Source organism: Dicentrarchus labrax, unplaced genomic scaffold, assembly GCF_905237075.1.
Source record: "Dicentrarchus labrax unplaced genomic scaffold, dlabrax2021, whole genome shotgun sequence".
Classification (NCBI taxonomy): domain Eukaryota; kingdom Metazoa; phylum Chordata; class Actinopteri; family Moronidae; genus Dicentrarchus; species Dicentrarchus labrax.
In genome coordinates this window covers 2,063,346-2,083,578 of record NW_026136716.1, presented here as the reverse complement: position 1 = coordinate 2,083,578, position 20,233 = coordinate 2,063,346, and the positions used below count along the sequence as shown (strand labels likewise).

Genomic DNA, 20,233 nt, shown 5'->3' with positions numbered 1-20,233 from the left:
TGCCCCTGAATCAGAGGACCACAGGCATTATTCTGCTGATCTACTAGTTTGTCTTTCAATTTAAAATGACTTTATTGGCTTGACGTAAGGCTGCAGACACTGCCATAGCAAGCAACATTAATTAGAAAACACACTACAGCAAAGAAAGATACTACAAGACTGGTAGTTTTTCTTCATCTAGTAGGTTAAGAACACCTTTTGGTATTAATTCAAACTGATTAAAATGTGCTTCTTAAAGAGGTGTAGCACTGTTTCAGGTTCTTTCTGTTTGTGAGAGGAAACCCACACACGGCTCGGTCCTCGGCTGAGTCGGGACAAACTGGCTTTTGAAAATGCAAAACAGGTGGTGAGATAAAAAGCTTTGGGACGAGCCTGTCGGGCTGTTTCATCTGCTGTTGGAGGATGTGTGGAAACAGAGCCAGGCTGGTTTCACTGTGAAGAGCCCTTAAAAGATTTTAAAAAAAAAACCTCTGCTCTGCTCATCTGCTTTTTGTCGCTCCATCTCCATCGTTTTGGAGCCTCAAGGATGTTTTGCTGTAGTCATGTGGAAGCCTCATGAAACCTCCAGTCATTCATCACAACTTCAGCTGAAGTCATGAAGTCTTTCTCTTCAGTCTTCTAGTTTACGTCAGAACCACAGAGTTGTGACCCAGAATCCAGTTTTTGTCTCCAGTTATTATTGATAAACACTTTGGTTGCTTTTTGTGTTGGTTTATGTTTATGTGGAGCATTTTACTTATTTTCTGTGTATTTGGATCTTGGATATGTGCTACAGTGCACAGCTATTCAAAAGCTCTTTTCTTCTATGTGCCTGGGTTTTGATAGTTGCACATCAGCCACCACAGTGGACGATAACGCATCATCCCATACACTGGCTAGCCAGTGTAAGTGCAACACAAAATTGCACAGCAGATGGGGACATCTAGTAACAACTATGGAGTTATACAGTTAAGTATTGATCATATGTTGGGAGAAAATTACAATGAATCGTCTGTCCACTAAACTGGACATCATGCGCTGGCTTTCAGCTAAACTCCATACAATATTGGAACTTACTGACAATGTTTAATCTGCAACATTTTCTGGCTACGCTATTAGAATGTAACAAAAGCGATATAACAGCTATAACAGGTAACGTATTTTAATATACAGTTGAAAACTCAAACGCAAGCAGTCCATCTGAGTGGACGTGTAAAAAACTCCTTGACAAATGCATTTAAAAAAGAGTAATAAAACACTTCCTGACTGAAGTTGTCGTTCATGCATGAAAGAGTTAGATGTCCTTGTACAGAGTCAGTGTTCCTCCTCGTGTGTTTTTCCGTCCTTGTTAGAGCCGTGAAGTGTCTCTTGATCCCTTAAAGCTCGCAGGTTGAGGCTAAAATCTTGAGTTTGCCAACATTTCAACATGAAGTTGAAACTCCACTTTCTTACAACTACAACCCAACTGGTGCATCTCCATGACAACAGAGCAATCCAGACCTTGTGTCCGTAATTAAAAGCCCTGGAAAAAGGCGGGTTTTTTAAACAGCACCCGGTGGAGGAGAGGAAACCCTTTATATTTAAATATCTTAACTTAATAGCTGTATATATCTTAGTGTATTCACTTCACTCTGTTCATACTGTAAATATCCTGCTAGTATATTCATATACATATATCTATAATGTTATTTATTTTAATATATATATCCCTGTACACATGCACATTACTCTGCACTTTACTGCTTTGCACTTCTGGTTAGATGCTTAACTGCATTTCGTTGTTTAGTACTTGTACTTGTGCTATGACAATAATTGAATCTAAAATCTAAATCTAAAATAAACGAGGCAAAGAAATCCTTATAACAACATTTTAATCATGAAAGGAACAAGAAAACTTTGTTAAGTAAGAGCAGGCAGCAGGGGGGTAAAACAGTTAAACACATTTAATTTGGAAATAAAAGTGTAAAGTTTTTAATTTCCTCTTTAAAGTAACACAACTAAAACTTTTATTCTTCATTAGAAGCACAGAAATTGAAGTTTAGGCAAATTCTAACTAAGTTTAATCACAGATGTCTCCCCACTCACCTGTCTGTGGGCCCTGGTGTCTTTATATAACACCTCTGCTCTCTTATAGACGAGACTTCACAGCAGTTCCCACATGTTTTTGCAGACGGTGCAACAGCTTGAAAAGAAGCACGTTTTGTTTTCTTTTAACCTTTCGTCTTGTCGTCTGTTACCTGAGGAACAGCGAGGGGACGATGGAATAAATTAGAGGTAAATCAGTGAAGGAGGCTCTTGTTTTATGGATGAGAAGACTGTGGGGGCGGTGGGCGAGAGACATTCAGGTGACTCAGCCTTGTTAGAGGGAGAGAGAGGAGTGGAATTAGAGTGAGTTGTGGTCTTATAAAGTCAGGTTGTGTGTGTGTATGTGTGTGTGTGTGTGTGCATGTCTATGCCCTGTTTATAATTTGTTTTATTGATCTCACACACACTCATTAGTCAGGAAATCGATGGAGGAGGAGGTCAGAGAGAACAATTAGAGAGGTCTTGATGACTCAGGTTGTGTTGTTGTGTATTTGTGTGTGTTTAGGGGCCGGTTTCTCCTTTTCCTTGTCTCTTTAATACCAATACTTCTTAAAGGCCCTGCTTATTCAGTATGGGTGTTCTCACCCATCCTGGCTAATTAAAACTCGTTAATTTGTGTGGAGCTTTTCTGGGAGGTCACCGAACTTAATTTACTAATAAAAAATGGCTGCAAATAAGCTGCAAAGGCAGTGAAACCTGCTGATGTGGAGAACAGCCGCCTTACACTGAACCAGAAACAGGTAAATATAAGAAACATTTTTAAGTGTTTGCAACCTGTGCATATGGTCACTCATTGGGCAGAATTCATTTTAAGATATTGGCATATAACACGTGTTGATTATACTGTACAGATTCATATATAACCTATACAATTAGGCTACAATTAGCACACCCGGTGATAAATGTGTACGTTTTCCCGCTTTAACAGATGTAATACAAGTAACAGAAGACTGTCAATCAAGCCTGATCTGACCATACCCACATAGTCCTGAGCAGAAGTCAGATTAGCCACAAGCAGTGAAAACATCTTTGTGTGTGTGCAACAGAGGAGGGATCCCTCCACCCGGATGGACAGACATGCAGTAGGTGCAGAGATACTGTTCGGTTTCATCTGGCTGCAGAGAATCTCATCTTATTGTGAAATATTTTGCTGCCATCCAGTGGCCATGTTGTTACAGGAGCAGATTAAAGGACCACTCCACAGTTTAGGCATGTTTTAATCTACAAATATCAAACTGATTACTGTTTTCCAGTTTCCTTTCACTACTTGAAAAATGAACATAAATGTATTATAAATTATTGTTGTATGTAGCCCTACTGTGTGTGCTGTGCTTACACCATATCACATATTATTTGGACTACATGATAAACTCTCTGTATATTTCTACAGGGCTGCTCCTACAGCGATTTAGGGGCTCAGCAGCATATAGAGCATACAACATAATATGTCATTCAAATATATGTAAAATGTTCAAAAACATTTTAAAAAGTATTACAAAATGACTATTATTTTCTTTTTCAGGCTCATGTTTACATCAATAAAACTGACATCATAAATGCCTTTAGTTGCAAACATTTTTAACCACTAGTTTTTGCAGTTTTACATACAGACAGTATCAGCAGCCAGTTCTCATGTTTCACCACAAGGTGTCAGAGCTCAGACGGCTCAGTGCGCAGAGGAAACACTAAAGCCACAACATGGATGAAGACCGTTCAAAATAAGATCCTCCTCAACCTCACTGGCGCTTATTACGGAGCTTTTTGAAAGAAAAGGCTTTTATTTTTTAGGCGACACTGCTTAACAGGAAGTCTTATTCTGTAATGTTCTGCTGAAGCTTGACGCATCTTTTCATGATAACGTTTAGGGGCTGATCCACGCGTCACACACCATCACTTGTGTGTGTGTGTGTTACCACATGAAGGCAGGCGCTACGCACTTGGACACACACACAGATGCGGAGACATGATGTGACATTTGGCCACGCGTAATTTGCGCATTTGGACAGCGGAGCGCGCGGCAGACGCTGTGTGTGTGATGATTTGGCTGTTTTCGGACGCATGATGCTGCTGGAGTGAGTCCAGGGATGTTGCGGCTTGTCTGGCTGCCGGAGTGCCTCCGCGCAAAGAGGGGCTGCGCCCTCCACATCTGCTGAGCAGGAGAGTTTGCCGACCTTATAATTGCGCTCTCACCGGGGGAATAACCCGCTATGGATCACTCCTGGGACATTTGAGTGTCTCCTGTGGCGATATCGCTCTCTGCTGGGACTGTGGGGGTGCATACTCTTCCTCCTTCCCAGCCTGCAAGATGGGGAATAGTTTCTCCAATTTGGGTGCCTTCCAGTCCTTGCACATAGTCATGCTCGGCTTGGACTCTGCGGGCAAAACCACCGTGCTGTACCGGCTGAAATTTAACGAGTTCGTCAACACGGTGCCCACCATCGGCTTCAACACGGAGAGGATCCGGCTGGGCGGCGCGGGGGCCTCCAGGGGCATCAGCTGTCACTTCTGGGACGTCGGGGGCCAGGAGAAGTTGCGGCCCCTGTGGAAGCCCTACAGCCGCTGCACGGACGGCATCGTGTACGTGGTGGACTCGGTGGACGCCGAGAGGCTGGAGGAGGCCCGGACCGAGCTGCACAAGATCACCCGGTTCGCGGAGAACCAGGGGACCCCGCTGCTGGTCATCGCCAACAAGCAGGACCTGCCCCGGGCGCTGGATGTCGGGGAGATCGAGAGGCAGCTCGCCCTGGCTGAGCTGAGCCCCTCCACCCCGTACCACGTCCAACCGGCCTGCGCCATCATAGGAGAGGGGCTGGATGAGGGCATGGACAAGCTGTATGAGATGATAGTGAAGAGGAGGAAGTCACTGAAGCAGAAGAAGAAGAGGCAGTGATGGCAGTTTTTGTGCTGGATGATGAAAAGGAAACTATGATAGATTCTAACTATATAAATATAACAGGATGGATCCAAGAGGGATTTTACAGTGATACATAGCAGATTCAAACTCCATGAAGCATAAATATCATTACTGATCCCCACAGAAACATCCCAAGTCTCCATATATGACGGGAATATATTTATAGTGATGCTACATGAGCTAAAAAATACCAATATTGTCACTTTAAACTCATTAGGAACTAGAGCATTGAATGTTAAAGAGAGGCGTAATGAAGGGAAAGCTGCCTAAACTCAACGTTTTTATTTGCAGAGCAACAACTAGATAATAATAATAATAACAATAATAATTATAATAATAATAATAAAAATGAATGACACAAATTCACAAAACAATTATAATAATTACAAATTTATTGGAAAGTACAGGCAGACAGTTCCTCTCCCTGTGAGTAAGTCCCTGATATTATTAGGACTGTTTCATTAGGGATGTCTACATTATAGCCGAGATGTTTTATAAAGTGTTTGGATACTGGCAGAGCTCCATGTTGCTGCTGTGTTGCACAGACTGTAGTAAATGTGATTATGGATGCACTGGTGCGCAGTCTGGTGTTCAGAGCTGTGAAATGGTGTTACACCAAAGATGATTCCCCCGAGAAGACCAAACTGACTCTTCCATCCTCCGTTGATTTGTTATTTTCAACCCTCCCAGCCACTTTGAGGTGTAGATGGAAATCTGAAATGATTGGCTGGAGTAAGAGACCATAACTTTAAGGTTCTGGAGGGCACTCAGTCTAAATGGTAAAAGTTCAGTTTACTAATAATACTTCCAGGAATTTGCGATGTTGCAACAATTAACACAAATGTAACGAATCTCTGTGAATTCTGTGCGGCATTGCACAACTTTTCAACCAATCATTGGAGTTTCCTGCACAGACGTCAACAAAACTCACTTCCTTGTTTCTTGTTGTGACGATGCAGACGTGTACGACATGCCTAAAACATTGCTGCAGTGAAATCAGGTATTTTAGGCCGCAACTATCTCCCAAAAAAAGTGTGCCAAATCCTGGAGGGGATAATGTAATAAGGTCACTAAAGTTATAGGAATATTTTTCAGTATCCAACCTTTGTAGCATTGTGCCTCAAGCTGGAGGGATAAAAAGGGCTCAGTGTTTGTTGCTCGCAGGTAAAGACAATTGTGAGGCTGTTTTTTTTTTTTTTAATGTCTCATATGTTGCATGTGGCATCGATACTGCCTTTATGGAAACAAGCAAGAAATTAGCAAAACTGTTGTGGTTTAAGATCATAAAATTCCCCCATTGACCCCATGCTCATTTTGCACTTTGAGACATTTTCTGAGTGGCGTCTCAGTTATACCTCCTCCGGAAGCCATATTGGAAGTCTTGAGCTCAGTAGATGTCTGATTTTCACTCTTCACCTCGGATCGACAACAAACTTTTTCTGCTTTACATGGACATGTAGCTCTCTGTTTTGAGCCTGGGTGCAGCGTTATCACCTTTCTTCCAAGAAAAGAAACGAGTAGTTGCTGAATAGACACCATGTGTTAATTTATAGCTGCATAAACAGAATTTGCTAGAGCTACTAAGAACTTACAGATCTCCAGCTGCAGTGATTTGCTGCCAAATGCGTACAGTGCGCACATTAATACTTTTCCAGTAGCCAGAAAAAAATGCTAGATTTGTTGCTAGTTGCCTCTTTTAGATACAGGGATCTCGAAACACAGATAAATGTAGCAATGTTTATGTTATTTGTGCACCATGCAGATTCCCACAAATATAGATGTGAGATTAGTGGCTGCAAAGCATTAAAGAGACTTTTTCTTTTTCATACACATTGTAGCAGCATTCAAACTTACTTTATTTTTAAAGGTCCAGAGTGTAACATTTATGTTTTCATTAGTGTAAAATTACCTGAATATAAGAATCGTTGTGTTTTCGTCACCTTAGTTTCTGCAAGTCACAATAATCAGTTCAATCTGAAACCTCACCACTAGATGTCACTAAATCCTACACACTGTTCCTTTGAACAACAGTCACATTTTATATTATATTTAATGACTACAAAACAGGAAAGTTATCAAACTAATTTATGAAACTACCACCATATATTGCTAGAGACGATCCAGTATAGTTTTTTCCTTCCCGATACCGATATTGATGAACTGAATTTTGTGTATTGGCTGATACCTAAGTACCAATCCGATACATAAGTGTTAAAATATATATATATATATATATATATTATTATTTTTAGGAGCATGTACTACTAAACCTGTATGATTGCTATTGTTGCTGTATGGCCTGGCTCAGGTTAAACCCTTTGTCAGAATAAGTTAGTTCATGACTTCACTAACCTGGGGGGAAAGAGTTGCCTTTTTCTGAGCTAATAAGTGTCATTGTATCGGATCAATGCATTATTGAAGGAATATCGGAACAACTATTTGCATTGCACTGTTACAACTTACAACAAAACAATATGTAGTCATCAGTGTAGAGTAATTTTGGGCACAAGACTCAATAAATCAGATCAGCATCCTTACAAGTTCTCCAAAATAAATAGTAGTTTCTGTGTCAGCTATTCCTCAGAGTTGTTGAGAAAGTGTTATGAGTGCTTCCCACACGGAGTCGACCTGCTGGCAGTGACAGAAAGAGCAAAGTGTCTTTCTGTAACAATGATGTAGTGAAACAAACCGACGGGCTGGAACCTGTTAAGATGCTTCTTATTGAAGGATATGTAATTATAATTGTTTCCACTAGTTGAATGATAAACCAAAACATGCTCTGTTGGGGAGGTTTTCTAATCAAATAATAATAAGTACCAAATCAGTTCCCATCCTTGATAATGTTCCACCCACATTGATTGACAGCTTACAGAATAGTTCATAAAAAGTCACTGAAATGAGCATTTTGTCTAAACTAATAGAGGACTGTTGAATGTCTCACATGGACTGTTGTCTAATGCCGCGTTCACGTCTAAACAGAAGAAGAAATTTTGTCGATGGCTTTAAGGATTTTAAATTATAAGCTGCAGCATGTTGCTCGTTTCAAAGCAGAGCTGATTGTGTTTTGAAAGTAATTTAATCATTTAGTATCTTGTTGAATGTTACAAGAATCCCCACATGTCGTACTCATAATAACCACCAGGGGGCAGACATGAAAGTTTTTTATTTTCTTTTTGCAGCTCAAATATTATATTTCCGACATAGATACGACGTGAACGTGGCGTCCTTTTTCCTGCAGTATTCAGTCAAGCTGTGTTCAACATTGCATGACAGCCACTACTTCAGACAATGTAAATTATACAGTATAGCGATACAGCCAAGATACAGAAAGACCAAACAATGTATTACATGCCAAAATGGGAAAAAAGAAAAAAAGTATTTTTGGGATTAAACTCTTTGTAATTGAACTTGTGTGTTGTCTGGTTTCTAAAGCTTTAATCATGGTGAGAAATTCCCTGCAGCTCTGAGTTAAGTACCAGTTACACAGTGTAGCATTCTTGTTGTGAGTTACAATTAAAAATGATCTACTTTATTACTCATTATATAAAGAGTAAATTATTTATTCTTACTTTAAACCAGCCTGCTGAAACGGCAACTCTGACTTGTTGGCGGCTGACTCAAGGCGGCTGCTTTAAAAATAATATTAAAAAGTTTTTACCAACAAAGGACATTGACCTATTTGCTTCAAGATATTCATAAGAAATTACTTCTACTTAATCTTTAAAAGGGGTTTATAAGTGGTTACTACTGTCTAATTGATATTAATAAACAGATAATAATGCTTTATGGATCAGTTATAAGCCATTAGACCCATGAGAATTTATTGATAACCCATAATAAGTCTAGCTTATTAATTCTCTTATTAAAGGGACTGTAACTGAACTATAATTAATTATAGGTCTATTAACCATTAATTAAATAGTTAGCTACAACTTTATAAAGGATGCCTCATTTGAAACTGGAATCATGGGATACCGAATAAATGTCCGAGCACCTGCCTAGAAATCATAGAAAAAGACGCTCCTTATCACTGCAGAACTTGCCTGAGAATCATCACGTTTTTATGTTTTCTTCAGTATCAGAGTAATGCAGTGGTAGTTGTCTGCACATCCATGGGTACAGAGCAAACAGGAACTACTAACAGACAGTTCGGCGGAGTTTTAATTGTGCCAATTTGCCAAAGTGTAAAGAAATATAGGCTAACTAACCGGTAACATTATAGTTTGGTTTACATCCTCAGAAGCATATTGGATCATGATTATGCACAATATAGAAGTAAGACAAAGGATACTAATAACCTCACTGCTGAAGCCCTTTAATATACTGATCATATCTCCGTCTGTATTGATTATAGCAGCCAGTGACGTTGCGCACGTGCTGCCAGAGGTTAATTGAACCAGCTGTGCGACAGAAACTGAATTTCAACCGCGCGCTACTGAATGGATGATCTTTTATTTCAGTCCGTTGTTTTAATGCTTCTATAATCTTAAATTAAACATTCACATTCATTCACCTCTTCAGCACAACGAGACCCACAAGTTCATCTCACGGTAAGAAGATCATTTAATGTGCGCCTATAATCGATTGATCGATTGATCACCCCAGTAACTAGTAGTGGAAATAATTACTGATACATTTCAGGAATAATATTACAGTTACAATCGTGGAGGAAACTGGTTCGGGAGATGGAAATATTCCATTACTTTGTACAAAGATAACTGGATTTGAATCATCATAAGTCTGAATTTTGAAGCGAAAGTAATATAACTACTAATGTAAGAGAGTAATAGAGTAATAAGTTAAATAAAGTAAATAAACTAACTAGCCCAACACTGCCTATAATAAAATCCAGTGCATATTCACTGATATCGTGCTATTGTGGCAGAAAGTGGCAAAAACACAAACTATATCCGAAATTCATGAAAGAAATTAACATTATTACTTTGCTTTAATGAGTTAATTATGAAAAAAATCTACATAAAATGCATCCAAAGTTCAGTAATTTAACTCTGTAGTTGTGTATCTCGTGAATATATTTAAGGAATAATGGAAGGAAAATTAGATAGTAGTTTTGTGCAGTAAATTAAAGTCACTAAAATACTATTTCAGGGACAGAAAGTACATGTTTTCCTCTTTGTTTACTGGCCTCCATCTAGTGCCAAATTTACCTTTCTGCTGTGTTTACAGTGAAACTGTCTGCCATCTTATTATTATGGTTTGTGTAACTCAAAGCCGCTGTCATGTCAAAAGTGTAATCCCTGATGAGGAAAGTGTTACTTTCCTTCTGTTATTTATTGTTTGGTGTAATTGTACCATGTACTTTGTGCTCCTTAAATAAGACTTTTTATGTTATTTTATCTCTCCTCTGGGATTTAACTGTCTGGAAGTAAAAGTAGGTTTTCTATCAGACATATCTGGAGCTGGAGAACTCGGATTATAAACAAAAAGATCACAGGCACAGGAATCCAGTTTAAACATAAAGAAATATTTTATTCTGTGATTGGATCTCATTGGATTCAAGAAAAGAAGACACACATATGTTCTGCTGCCACAAATATTAACCAAATATGGATTAATCCGTGGCTGAAAATAGTCCCCAACAAATGCACCATTTCCTTTCTCTAGATACGCCCCCGGACAGCTCCACATCAGCTTTAAATAACGTTTTAACATATGTGTTTGGAGAGTTTAGTTCTGAATAAGAGCTGTGGATTGTGAGCGTTGAAAACCTTAAATCACTGAGTTATTGGAGTTATTGATCTACAGTCCCCTGTTCTCTATTACGATCATTTTACCCTTTCTACTCCACAGCTACAATATTCATCCTCAGTGGAAAATAATTCTACATTTTCAAACCGCTGACGGAGCGCAGAGGTTTCTGCTGTTTCTTTGTTTCTTTCCTCTCTGGGTTTCTGTGGGTGGCCGTGAATGGGATTTTATGTTTTATCTGAGTCTTCTCCTGGATGATGATAATCCCTTACACTTCCAGCCTCACTGTCCAAAAAATGGAGGACTGTCATGTTTCTGCTGAGCATGCAGAAGCTTTGAACACAAAGAGCGGCGTTAACACGCTTTAAAGTCGCTGTCAGATTGTCGGTGACACAAATGTTTTGTCTAATGTACTTATTCTGTATTCTTTTTTAGTTTAAATGTGTCTGAGTCAGCACACAAACATTCTTCAGTTACATTATCTAATAATACTGTAAACATTATTAATAAAAAGGATTTATTGTTTACTGCAATGCCACTAATGGCCACTAGATGCTGTATTAACATGAATATAAAAGCCACAACTTATCGCTCAGCAAACTGTAATAATAATAGTAAGTTCTAATTGTACCACATCAGATTTTAAAGGACCAGTGTCCTTGTCTTGGTTTGTCTGTTCCGGGCTACTGTAGAAACATGGCGGACTCTGCAGAGGAGAGCCTGCTCGTCTGTAGATACAAACGGCTCTATAAATATTATATTATATTTCTGACAATAGATGCACACTGGACCTTTCACTACAGAACAACATCAGACCACTGTGTCATTACTTGTTGGGAAGCAGAACTCCATTAGAGGCCAGTGTTTTGATCCAGGTCGTGTCCTCCTCGTGCGTCCAACGCGCTGCTGACAGAATCTGTTGTTGTTGCATAATCTTAGTTTACTGTTTAAAGTTGGTAAAGGCAGTTTGTGTTGAGTCAACAGAGGCTTTAATCTCTGGCCTTCATGGCCTCTATAAAGTCATGACAACAAAACGTGGTCGAGAACTCTCAGCATAGTTTTTTTTCTAAGGCGCTGTGAAATGACCGATCTGATTATGATTAATGAGGCTGTTTTGGTGTACGACAATAGCAGCGGCACTGGTCTCCGTCTCTGAGCTCTGGTCTTTCTTCACTGTGGTTTCTGGCCTTCCAATAAGTCCAGATAGTGGATAGCTCTAGTCTGGCCATCCCTTATATCGGTGCTTGTTTTGTTTTCATAAGCTACAACTAATACAACATCTACACTGTCCCTAAATCCAACATTAAACCTAAAACAAGGACCGGATGGACATTAGACACTTCCTTGTAAATGCTGAGAGAATTCATGCAGCACTCAGATCGACTCTGGCTGATCATCATGTGAAAAATGGATCAGTCGTACTTTGGAAATTAACTCTTCTTATTAAAATGCAAATTCTACAGACATGCTGCTACGCTCAGTGTGGAGTGTGTTCAGGGGTTTGCAGCTCTGCGCGCCGGGTCAGGCAGAGGCTAATCCGGCTGTGTTTCCTCCTGCCCACAGTGTGTCGGGGTGAACCAAGAGTCACCGCTGACGTCACAGCCGAGGCTTCATTTGAAACACGGCTCATTATCATTTTAATTACAGGCTGGGAGGCTGGAAAAGAGGGAGGAAGAGGGAGAAACTGGAGCCATTAAAGTAATTTAAAGGTCCAGTGTGTAACATTTAGGAGGATCAGAAATTGAATATAATGTTCTAGTCTTTGTTACCTAGAAGACACTGGAGGTCGCCTACTGTTTCTACAGAGTTAATTTCTCCCACAACCTCACAGCACACTCTCATTCCCAGGTCATCAAATACAGACGCAACTAAATCCTACAAACTGGTCCTTTAAAGCTATAATTAATATAATTTCCTCATTAAAATGTCTATAAACACCAGAGTTGTGTTCTCTACGTAGTTGAGTTGAGTTCTTACATTATCCCAAATGTTTCCAACAATGTAAAAAAAAAAGTGTGCGTTGTGGTTGTCTGCCAGAAGCTGTCATACATTGACTGTTGATCCAGTCTGAAGCCACATTGTTACCATCCACTGTTTAGATCTTGGTGCTTTTTAACTCTAGATTTGAACCCGATGAAGGATTTTAGTCATCAGACGTCTGGATCTTAAGTTATCAGAGAAACAAGCTGAGCTAACGTTAGCAGCAGCTAATAATTTCATATTTAAGTTCAGATCTTTATTGTCCCACAAGAGGAAATTCTCTTTGTTGCATAAAAACATTTAAACAATAAATGTTGAGACATAAAAAATACCACATTTTGTTTTTATAACGTTTTATTGATTCTTTATTGACAATAAGTTACTGCAGCATATCAGAGGAAGAAAGAAATAACGGGAAAAGAGAAATATATTACCAACAAAAATAAACATAAAATCTAACCATAACATCTAAACACTACAATAACATTGGACACAATATGGACCTGTGTAGTTGCAGTATGATCAATTCTGTGATTTGGTGCTTCAGACACAGAAACAGCAGCTGTAGGTCGAAGCCTTGTGAGATGTGTCTGTGTAGGTGGCAGCGAAGCTCTGATTCTGTCTCTGCTGCTGTCAAAGCCAATTATCTCATATGTAATACACACACACAGAGAGAGAGAGAGAGAGAGAGAGAGAGAGAGAGAGAGAGAGAGGGATCCACAGATGATGAGACAAATCGAATTGCAACTGGATGAATCACATTTTTTATTTTATTTTTTTAACAAAGCCAAAGTACTTTGTTTTTGTCTGGTTTCATATGATTTTAAGCTGTTTTTCAAGCTAAAATACAAAAACCTAGCCACCACTAACACCAACAAATAAAATGTAAAGATTGGAGATGAGGAGTGGAGTACTGTGTGTCAGATTTATAACTTTAATGACAGCTGTTTGGTGGAGTGTGTCATTAACATGTTAAATTACACGGCTCACCTCTGTAATCCAGAGGGCGGGTCCCTTTACACCGGGACTCTAGCAAAGGATGCTGGGAGCTGACGGAAATAAACTGAGTCCGACTCCACCTCAGAAACTCTCATCGGTCTGGATAGGACGACTTCTCTGTTATCTGTGATATATTCATCCAACCCCCAGAGCCGTGGTTCCCATCTTTTTTCCTCAAGAGACTCTTTTCTATAATTTAGTAAACTAAGTGACTTTTTTTTTCTTCTATTTTTTAAATTAATTTTTACTGATCATACAGACTTAATAGGTTTCTGCTTAACCATTGTTCTATAAGACAATTTACTTTTCTTCACAGAAGTGAACAACATGCTGAGCTGTAGGCCTGCTGTGTATGTTTTTTAAGTTTTCTTACACGCCTTAAAATCAAGACAGACCCTCCATGAATCTTTGGCGACCCATAGTGGGGTCCTGACCCCCAGGTTGGGATCCACCTAGGATGAATGAATGGTTTTTGTGACCCCTTGACCTTCCCTATAACCCCACAATCAGGCCACACCTTTCACTTATACACACAACATATCATTGGCCTTGAAGTCTTACTAAGCAGATTCATGTCCTGCAGAGCAGTGGTTCCAAACCTGGGGGTCGGGACCCCTATTAAGGGTCACCAAAGCTTCACAGGAGGTCACAAAGCCTTGGTCTGATCAATATTCATAGGAAATAATAAATACTTCATTAGAATCTCTTCTTCCTGCCGTTATTGTGTTCACTGTTTGGATGGGAAGCTAGCAGGGCTCTAGACTTGTGAGTACACTTTCTTTATTTAGAGTCACAACAGTGATGAAATCCCTCTTGGCAGCAGTGCTTTCATCTCTCTGTATTTCACCGTGTTCACATAAAAAAAAACAACCCACTGACTGTCCATCAGTCCGTTCTCATCTCACAAAGCTGAAACAAATATGATCCCATAGCTGGTGGTTTCAGTGTATTAAGGTTTTCAGTTCTTGTGATGAGTCCATACGGGCTGTGTAAATGTATATATTTAACCTTTGTGTCAATAAAATGTCCTGAGCATGACGGATGCTCGATGCTCCTAAAGCAGAAGTTGGAAATGGGTCACGCATTCAAGTGCTTTTAGACGTAAATAATGACAAAGTGGATGTAAGAACACATTTATTTTTATGGTTGCTGATGGAAGAAATGAAGTGACACAGAACAAATCCTCCTCACGGGGAAACCTTTGAGTTTACAAGAAAAAAGAAAGAATATTGTTTTTTTTATTTTTCATCCTTTGTTAGTTATAACACCTATTTTTCATCCTTTGTTAGTTATAACACCTAAATGCCTAATGTTACTACACTAATACACATGCATTAATGTATAGACTATATAAATCTGCACTAAATGTACAAATGTAATGTATCTGAAACATATCTGCTCCATAAAAATATGTTTGTAAAATAAAACTACTGGTTGAAAGTTGTTGATAACTTTTATTTTATAACTTGTTCTATTTGTAGTCCAAAATACTCCACTGATCTCTGAATAATTTTTTTTTTATGGCAAACTGTAAATTGTTATTGTTGGTTATGGAGAAACTATTATCAGCTAACAACCACAATTCAGTAAAATTACCTCTGGTGTTTAATTACTGATCAATATGTTGTTGTTGCTTTGTTGTCTATTTTTTTTAAGGAAGAATATCAATGTTGGCACCAGATGGCAGCTCTGACTCATCAGATGTGGAGTTGTACAAACTCCCACCCTCTGGAGGGACCCTGAAGGCACAATAACCAGTTTCTTAAAACACAGCAATGACCTACTTTTTCTTTCTAAACACAAATTGAAGCAGCAGATCTTTCACTCTCAAGTGTTTTGTGTTTCTTAATTAATTTGTTTCCATTGAAGATTTTAGTAAAATAGATAAGTCAGGTTGGTTTTGTATTAAGGTTCAGCTTTTTCATTTTTAACTGTGTTGGTACTTATTTTCTGTCTCTTGTTTTTCTGTTTTTAGTGCATAGTGGCCACAACCTGCCCATCAAAGCTTCCCATCCGGCCTGCAGACTGACCACTGATTATCTTACTACTATTAGTATTTTAATGTTTATATATTTACAGTATTACAAACTGGGAATCTGTGGTGGAATACCCAGAGTAATGCAGTATTACCTTACTGATAATGCAAACAGAACATTTTCTTGCTGCTGCAGCTTCACATTAAAAGTATTTAACTGGTAAAACACAAGTTGACTTTTATTATGAAGGAAATACAATAATGTGTTTGTCTGTGAACTTGACAACACTCTGCACTTTTAAAGGCAAACCCCTTGTTGAATAACTAATTAAATTTATCATTTCTTTTGTTTTAAAGGAGGAATTAAAGACATTTAAGGTATACACTAAAGTGTTTTGGGTTGTAAAGAGTGATCTACTCCTCCCACCAACCAGCAGCAGCAGGAAACTGGTTCAGCTGTCTGTTTCTCAGCAGCTCTGAAGGTTGTAGAAACTTTAAATCAACCTGCTGGGAGACCACCGAGGAGCTGCAACACAGAGCCCAGGGTAAAAGATTAAAAACAATCATTCAATATTCAGATTCAGATTTATATTTGTCTTATTTCTGGTTGGATTATTTGGTGACAATCTCTCTAAAAACACATTAATTTAATGACGGTTAATGTAAGTAATTTAGAGGTCCAACAGAGAATCTTTAAGACTATAAATGTTTTATTTACTGGATTATTAAAGCTTTAGTAAATTATATTTTTTATATTTCTGAAAGGTTTTACTGCCTGCGGAGGCTGTTGGTGTAACACAGATGACCTTGGTTGAGGCTTGACCAACAAGATTTTCTTGATTTTACTGTTATTGGTTAAACAGAAGCTTGAGCACGTAATGAAACATATTCCTGTTTGGGGGGAAAACAACTTCTGAGAGAGTTTGAAATACAGTGTTAATGATATTCTGCAGTCATAGTTTATCACAAATGTCCTTCCCGTTAAAAAGTCGGCTGTTCCTCCAGTGTCTCGTTGAAATGGGAAGTGACCAGTCGAGATGCTGGTCTCGGGCCTGTTCGGACAAACAGGAGCAGACCGTCATGGACCAACGAGGAGATGATGAAACAGAGGCGTTCCTAAAGGACAGGAAGGAGACACAATGCTCCGTCAGCTCAGAGGACACACCCGCTGATTATTCTTTGGACCTTCCTCCAGTCAGCAAACCCATACTGGATTTGGCCCAGAAGATGTCGGAGGATATCGTCGCTCAGGCTCTGCTGCTCTGCTGGGAGGCGGAGATTCATTACAAAGAGCTTCCTTTCATTGACATTGAGAGTGAATATGTTATATGAGCTCAGACTTAACCTGGATTAAAAAGTGCTGCTGAACTGAACGGGTGTAACCAAGTTCACATCCTGCTGTTCCTTTAATGTGAACATTTTTATGGAGTTTGTGCTCATTCCACGACATCACGACACGTTGTGAGTCTGTGTTGCAACCAAGAATGTGGTCGAGTAGAAGTAATATTTTTCTTGAGACCTGTTAAACCTGCTCTAAACAGTATTCATGCAATAAAAATGTGACGGATTAACTGACATTTGGTGCTCTAGTGAGTATTTGGGGCAGGCGGACGGTGTGTGTTCATGGTAATAAAGGAACAACAGTGAGGCTGATTTATGTGTTTAATAGTTTTTGGACAATGATGGAGCTCTGTGGCACAGAGGAATATATCAGACGGGATCACCACTCGCACTGTGACACTTACTTCTTGCTGCCACTTGGTGTCACCAGAGATCATCTTAAATCCAAATCTGGTTTATAGAACAAACACACATAACATCCAAGAGTGGAAACCTCCTGATTTGTTGTTTTTCTGTCTCAAAGACTAAATTGACATTCAGAATGGTATTTGGCATATTATAGTATATGTTTTTTGTTTGGGCTTTTATTTGAAGTCGTTTTGGATTTAAATTACAGAAACATGTGAAACTTGTGACTGAAGCACAGATGTTGGCACTGTGGCTCAGTCAGAAGTGACAAAACTGATAATTTTCTCTGTCGGTGAGAAAATGACGTGTGTGAAACACCCGTTGAACAGGACGACCTTGTAGTTCGACATGTTTCCAGTGCAGGTTGCAGAGTTTCTGTGGCGGGAAGCCGAGGTTCGCTCAGTGTTTCTGTTGTCATCAACAGTGTCAGATTATAGACGGTTCAGATGACTCACTCACTCTGATCCTCCCTGTAGCCTCGGGCGCGGGAGGCGGAGCCACAACCTCTTCACCTGTCACCTTAACTGACTCCAAACTGATATCAAATGTTTGTTTAATCAGGGAGGGCTAAATGATGAATTACCCATGTGCTGTCCAGGAGGAAGGGGGGCACGTAGGAGCCCTTCAGGGCAGTCAATGAATGCTTGTATATTTATGTTAAATGTTTAAGAGTCTAGGCTCGTGATTTCCTCTCAATCTAAGCTCCAGTATCGAAAAATAAAAGTTTGAGCACAAATAAACAAACAAATAGTCGCATTAAGAAAATTTTATTTTATAAGTGCAGAAATACAGAGTGTTATTTTATTAAAGAACCAGTGTGAGGATCCGCCTGGAAGACAAAATGAGAACAAAGAAAGTTTTATATCTGTAATTCAGTTTAATACATTCAAAGAGACAAACAGAACAACAAGATACATCTTTCACACCAGTTGTTACCAAAATGAATCTCCATGATAGAGACTTTATGTCACTGTGTGACAGAATGTAATATTACAATCATAGTTTTCATTAGTGTATCGTCACTAAATCCTCCACACTGGTCCCGTGTTTCAAATCTAATCTGAGCCTGAAATCTCAGCAGAGTTCAGTTTGAGCTCTGAAGGAAACTTTACTTCAAATCTTCTTGTTTGATATTTATCTGCTGCTGATGTACTCGTTAATATTTCATGTTTAACATCTTCAGGTTTTATTTATAAAAGTTTGATCAGTGAACAAACAACCCGTCTCACCTGTGTTTCTAGAAGTGTCCTCGACCGCGTCCACGTCCATGACCGTGACCGCGGCCATGCTTGTGCTTGCGCCCGTGCTTTTTGCGACGTCCACCGTGGCCGTCATCTTCACTGCCGCTGCTGCTGCCGCTGCCGCTGCCACCACTGTGGTTACGACCAGGACTTCCACCACCACGGCGACGGGGGCTATGGTCGCGTTCATGTTCACGATCTCCTTCGCGTCTTTCCCTGTGGCGATCCTGATCACGGTCAGGGCTGCGTCTCTTGTGGCTTTCTTCATGATCATCCTTATGGCGATCCCCTCCATGGCGATCACCTTCATGGCGATCACCTCCATGGCGATCACCTTCATGGCGATCCCCTCCATGGCGATCACCTCCATGGCGATCACCTTCATGGCGATCCCCTCCATGGCGATCACCTTCATGGCGATCCCCTCCATGGCGATCCCCTCCATGGCGATCACCTCCATGGCGATCACCTTCATAGCGATCTTCTCTTTTGTCATCTTGTCTCTTGTGGTCACCTTCATGATGTTCTCCACCGTGGCGGTCTCCTCCAGAGCGACTATCTCCTCCAGGGCCGTAACCCTCTTTGCGACCTCCGGGGCGATCGTGGTCCCCTGGCTGCGGGCCCAGGTCGTAGCCAGAGGCGGGTTTATCTGTTGGGGCACCAATCAGAAGAAAAGAACCAAATTAAAGCTGCAAAATAAGTCATGAAGGCAAAACTCCGGGATGAAATATTTAGTTGAAGAAATGTTTGCGTTCCAATAAATAAACTGGTACCTGAGCTGGAGCTGAACATCTTGTGTCGGCGGTGTTTGTGTTTGAGTCTGAAGATCCTTTAATGAGAAGCAGACAAGAGAAAACAGGGAACGGCCCGTTTACATTCAGTTAAACCAGTTCGACTGGAAATGATGCTGCAGTGAGAAAATAACAGCAGGAGTTTCATCGAGTGAAAACCAGCACGTTGTTTTATTGTTTTAGTATTTTTGAGTTCAACCGTTTACAAAGTTTTCACTAATACGAGAATTTGTTGTTGTTGAGATTAATGACAGGAAGTAACATCAGCCGTTCAAATAAAGTAGAATCATCTTTTATTTAATATCTTGTATAATTGTTTTATTTTTAAACTGTTTAACTGTCAAACTTACACAATAGTTTAGATAAAGGTGTTTATATTTCCGTATGCATTTCTTTCTTTCTTTATTTCTAGTGACAGAAAAATAAAAGTGTACTTACGAGAGCTGGAAGCAGCTTTCTGTCAGCGCACCGAAGATTCACATTAATAAAGGAGTGACTTCTACATTCCTCTGCCTCCATGTCAGTGCACGCCGTGGGCGGGGCGACACACCACACCTCACTCTGTTTACAGCTGTTGTTGTTGTTGTTGTTGTTGCTGTTGTTGTTGTTGTCTCTTTGTATCATCTCCTGTTCTTTAATTCAAGTCCAGTTCAACGTGTCTTTAACTTTATTTTAATGTAGTTTGAAGATATCGACCTCATGTCCACTAGAGCTGCTATAAACAGTCTTATTGTTGACTATAAAGGTTTGTTGTTGTTGTCTATAAAGGTTTGTTGTTGTTGTCTATAAAGGTTTGTTGTTGTTGTCTATA

The 20,233-nt window shown here is 39.7% G+C and overlaps 1 protein-coding gene and 1 long non-coding RNA gene across 2 annotated transcripts; both read left to right on the top strand.

Moving 5' to 3' along the window:
- The first annotated feature begins 4,128 nt into the window (after positions 1–4,128).
- On the top strand, positions 4,129–8,385 carry LOC127378801 (ADP-ribosylation factor-like protein 4C). Its single transcript, XM_051428065.1, has one exon. It carries the CDS (start codon positions 4,370–4,372, stop codon positions 4,952–4,954), a length of 585 nt encoding a protein of 194 aa, XP_051284025.1. The 5' UTR covers positions 4,129–4,369; the 3' UTR covers positions 4,955–8,385.
- A 7,711-nt stretch (positions 8,386–16,096) lies between these two features.
- Positions 16,097–17,294, top strand: LOC127378786 (uncharacterized). The gene is made up of 2 exons (XR_007888153.1): positions 16,097–16,186; positions 16,647–17,294. It is a non-coding gene; the product is annotated as an uncharacterized LOC127378786 (long non-coding RNA).
- Positions 17,295–20,233: the final 2,939 nt, after the last annotated feature.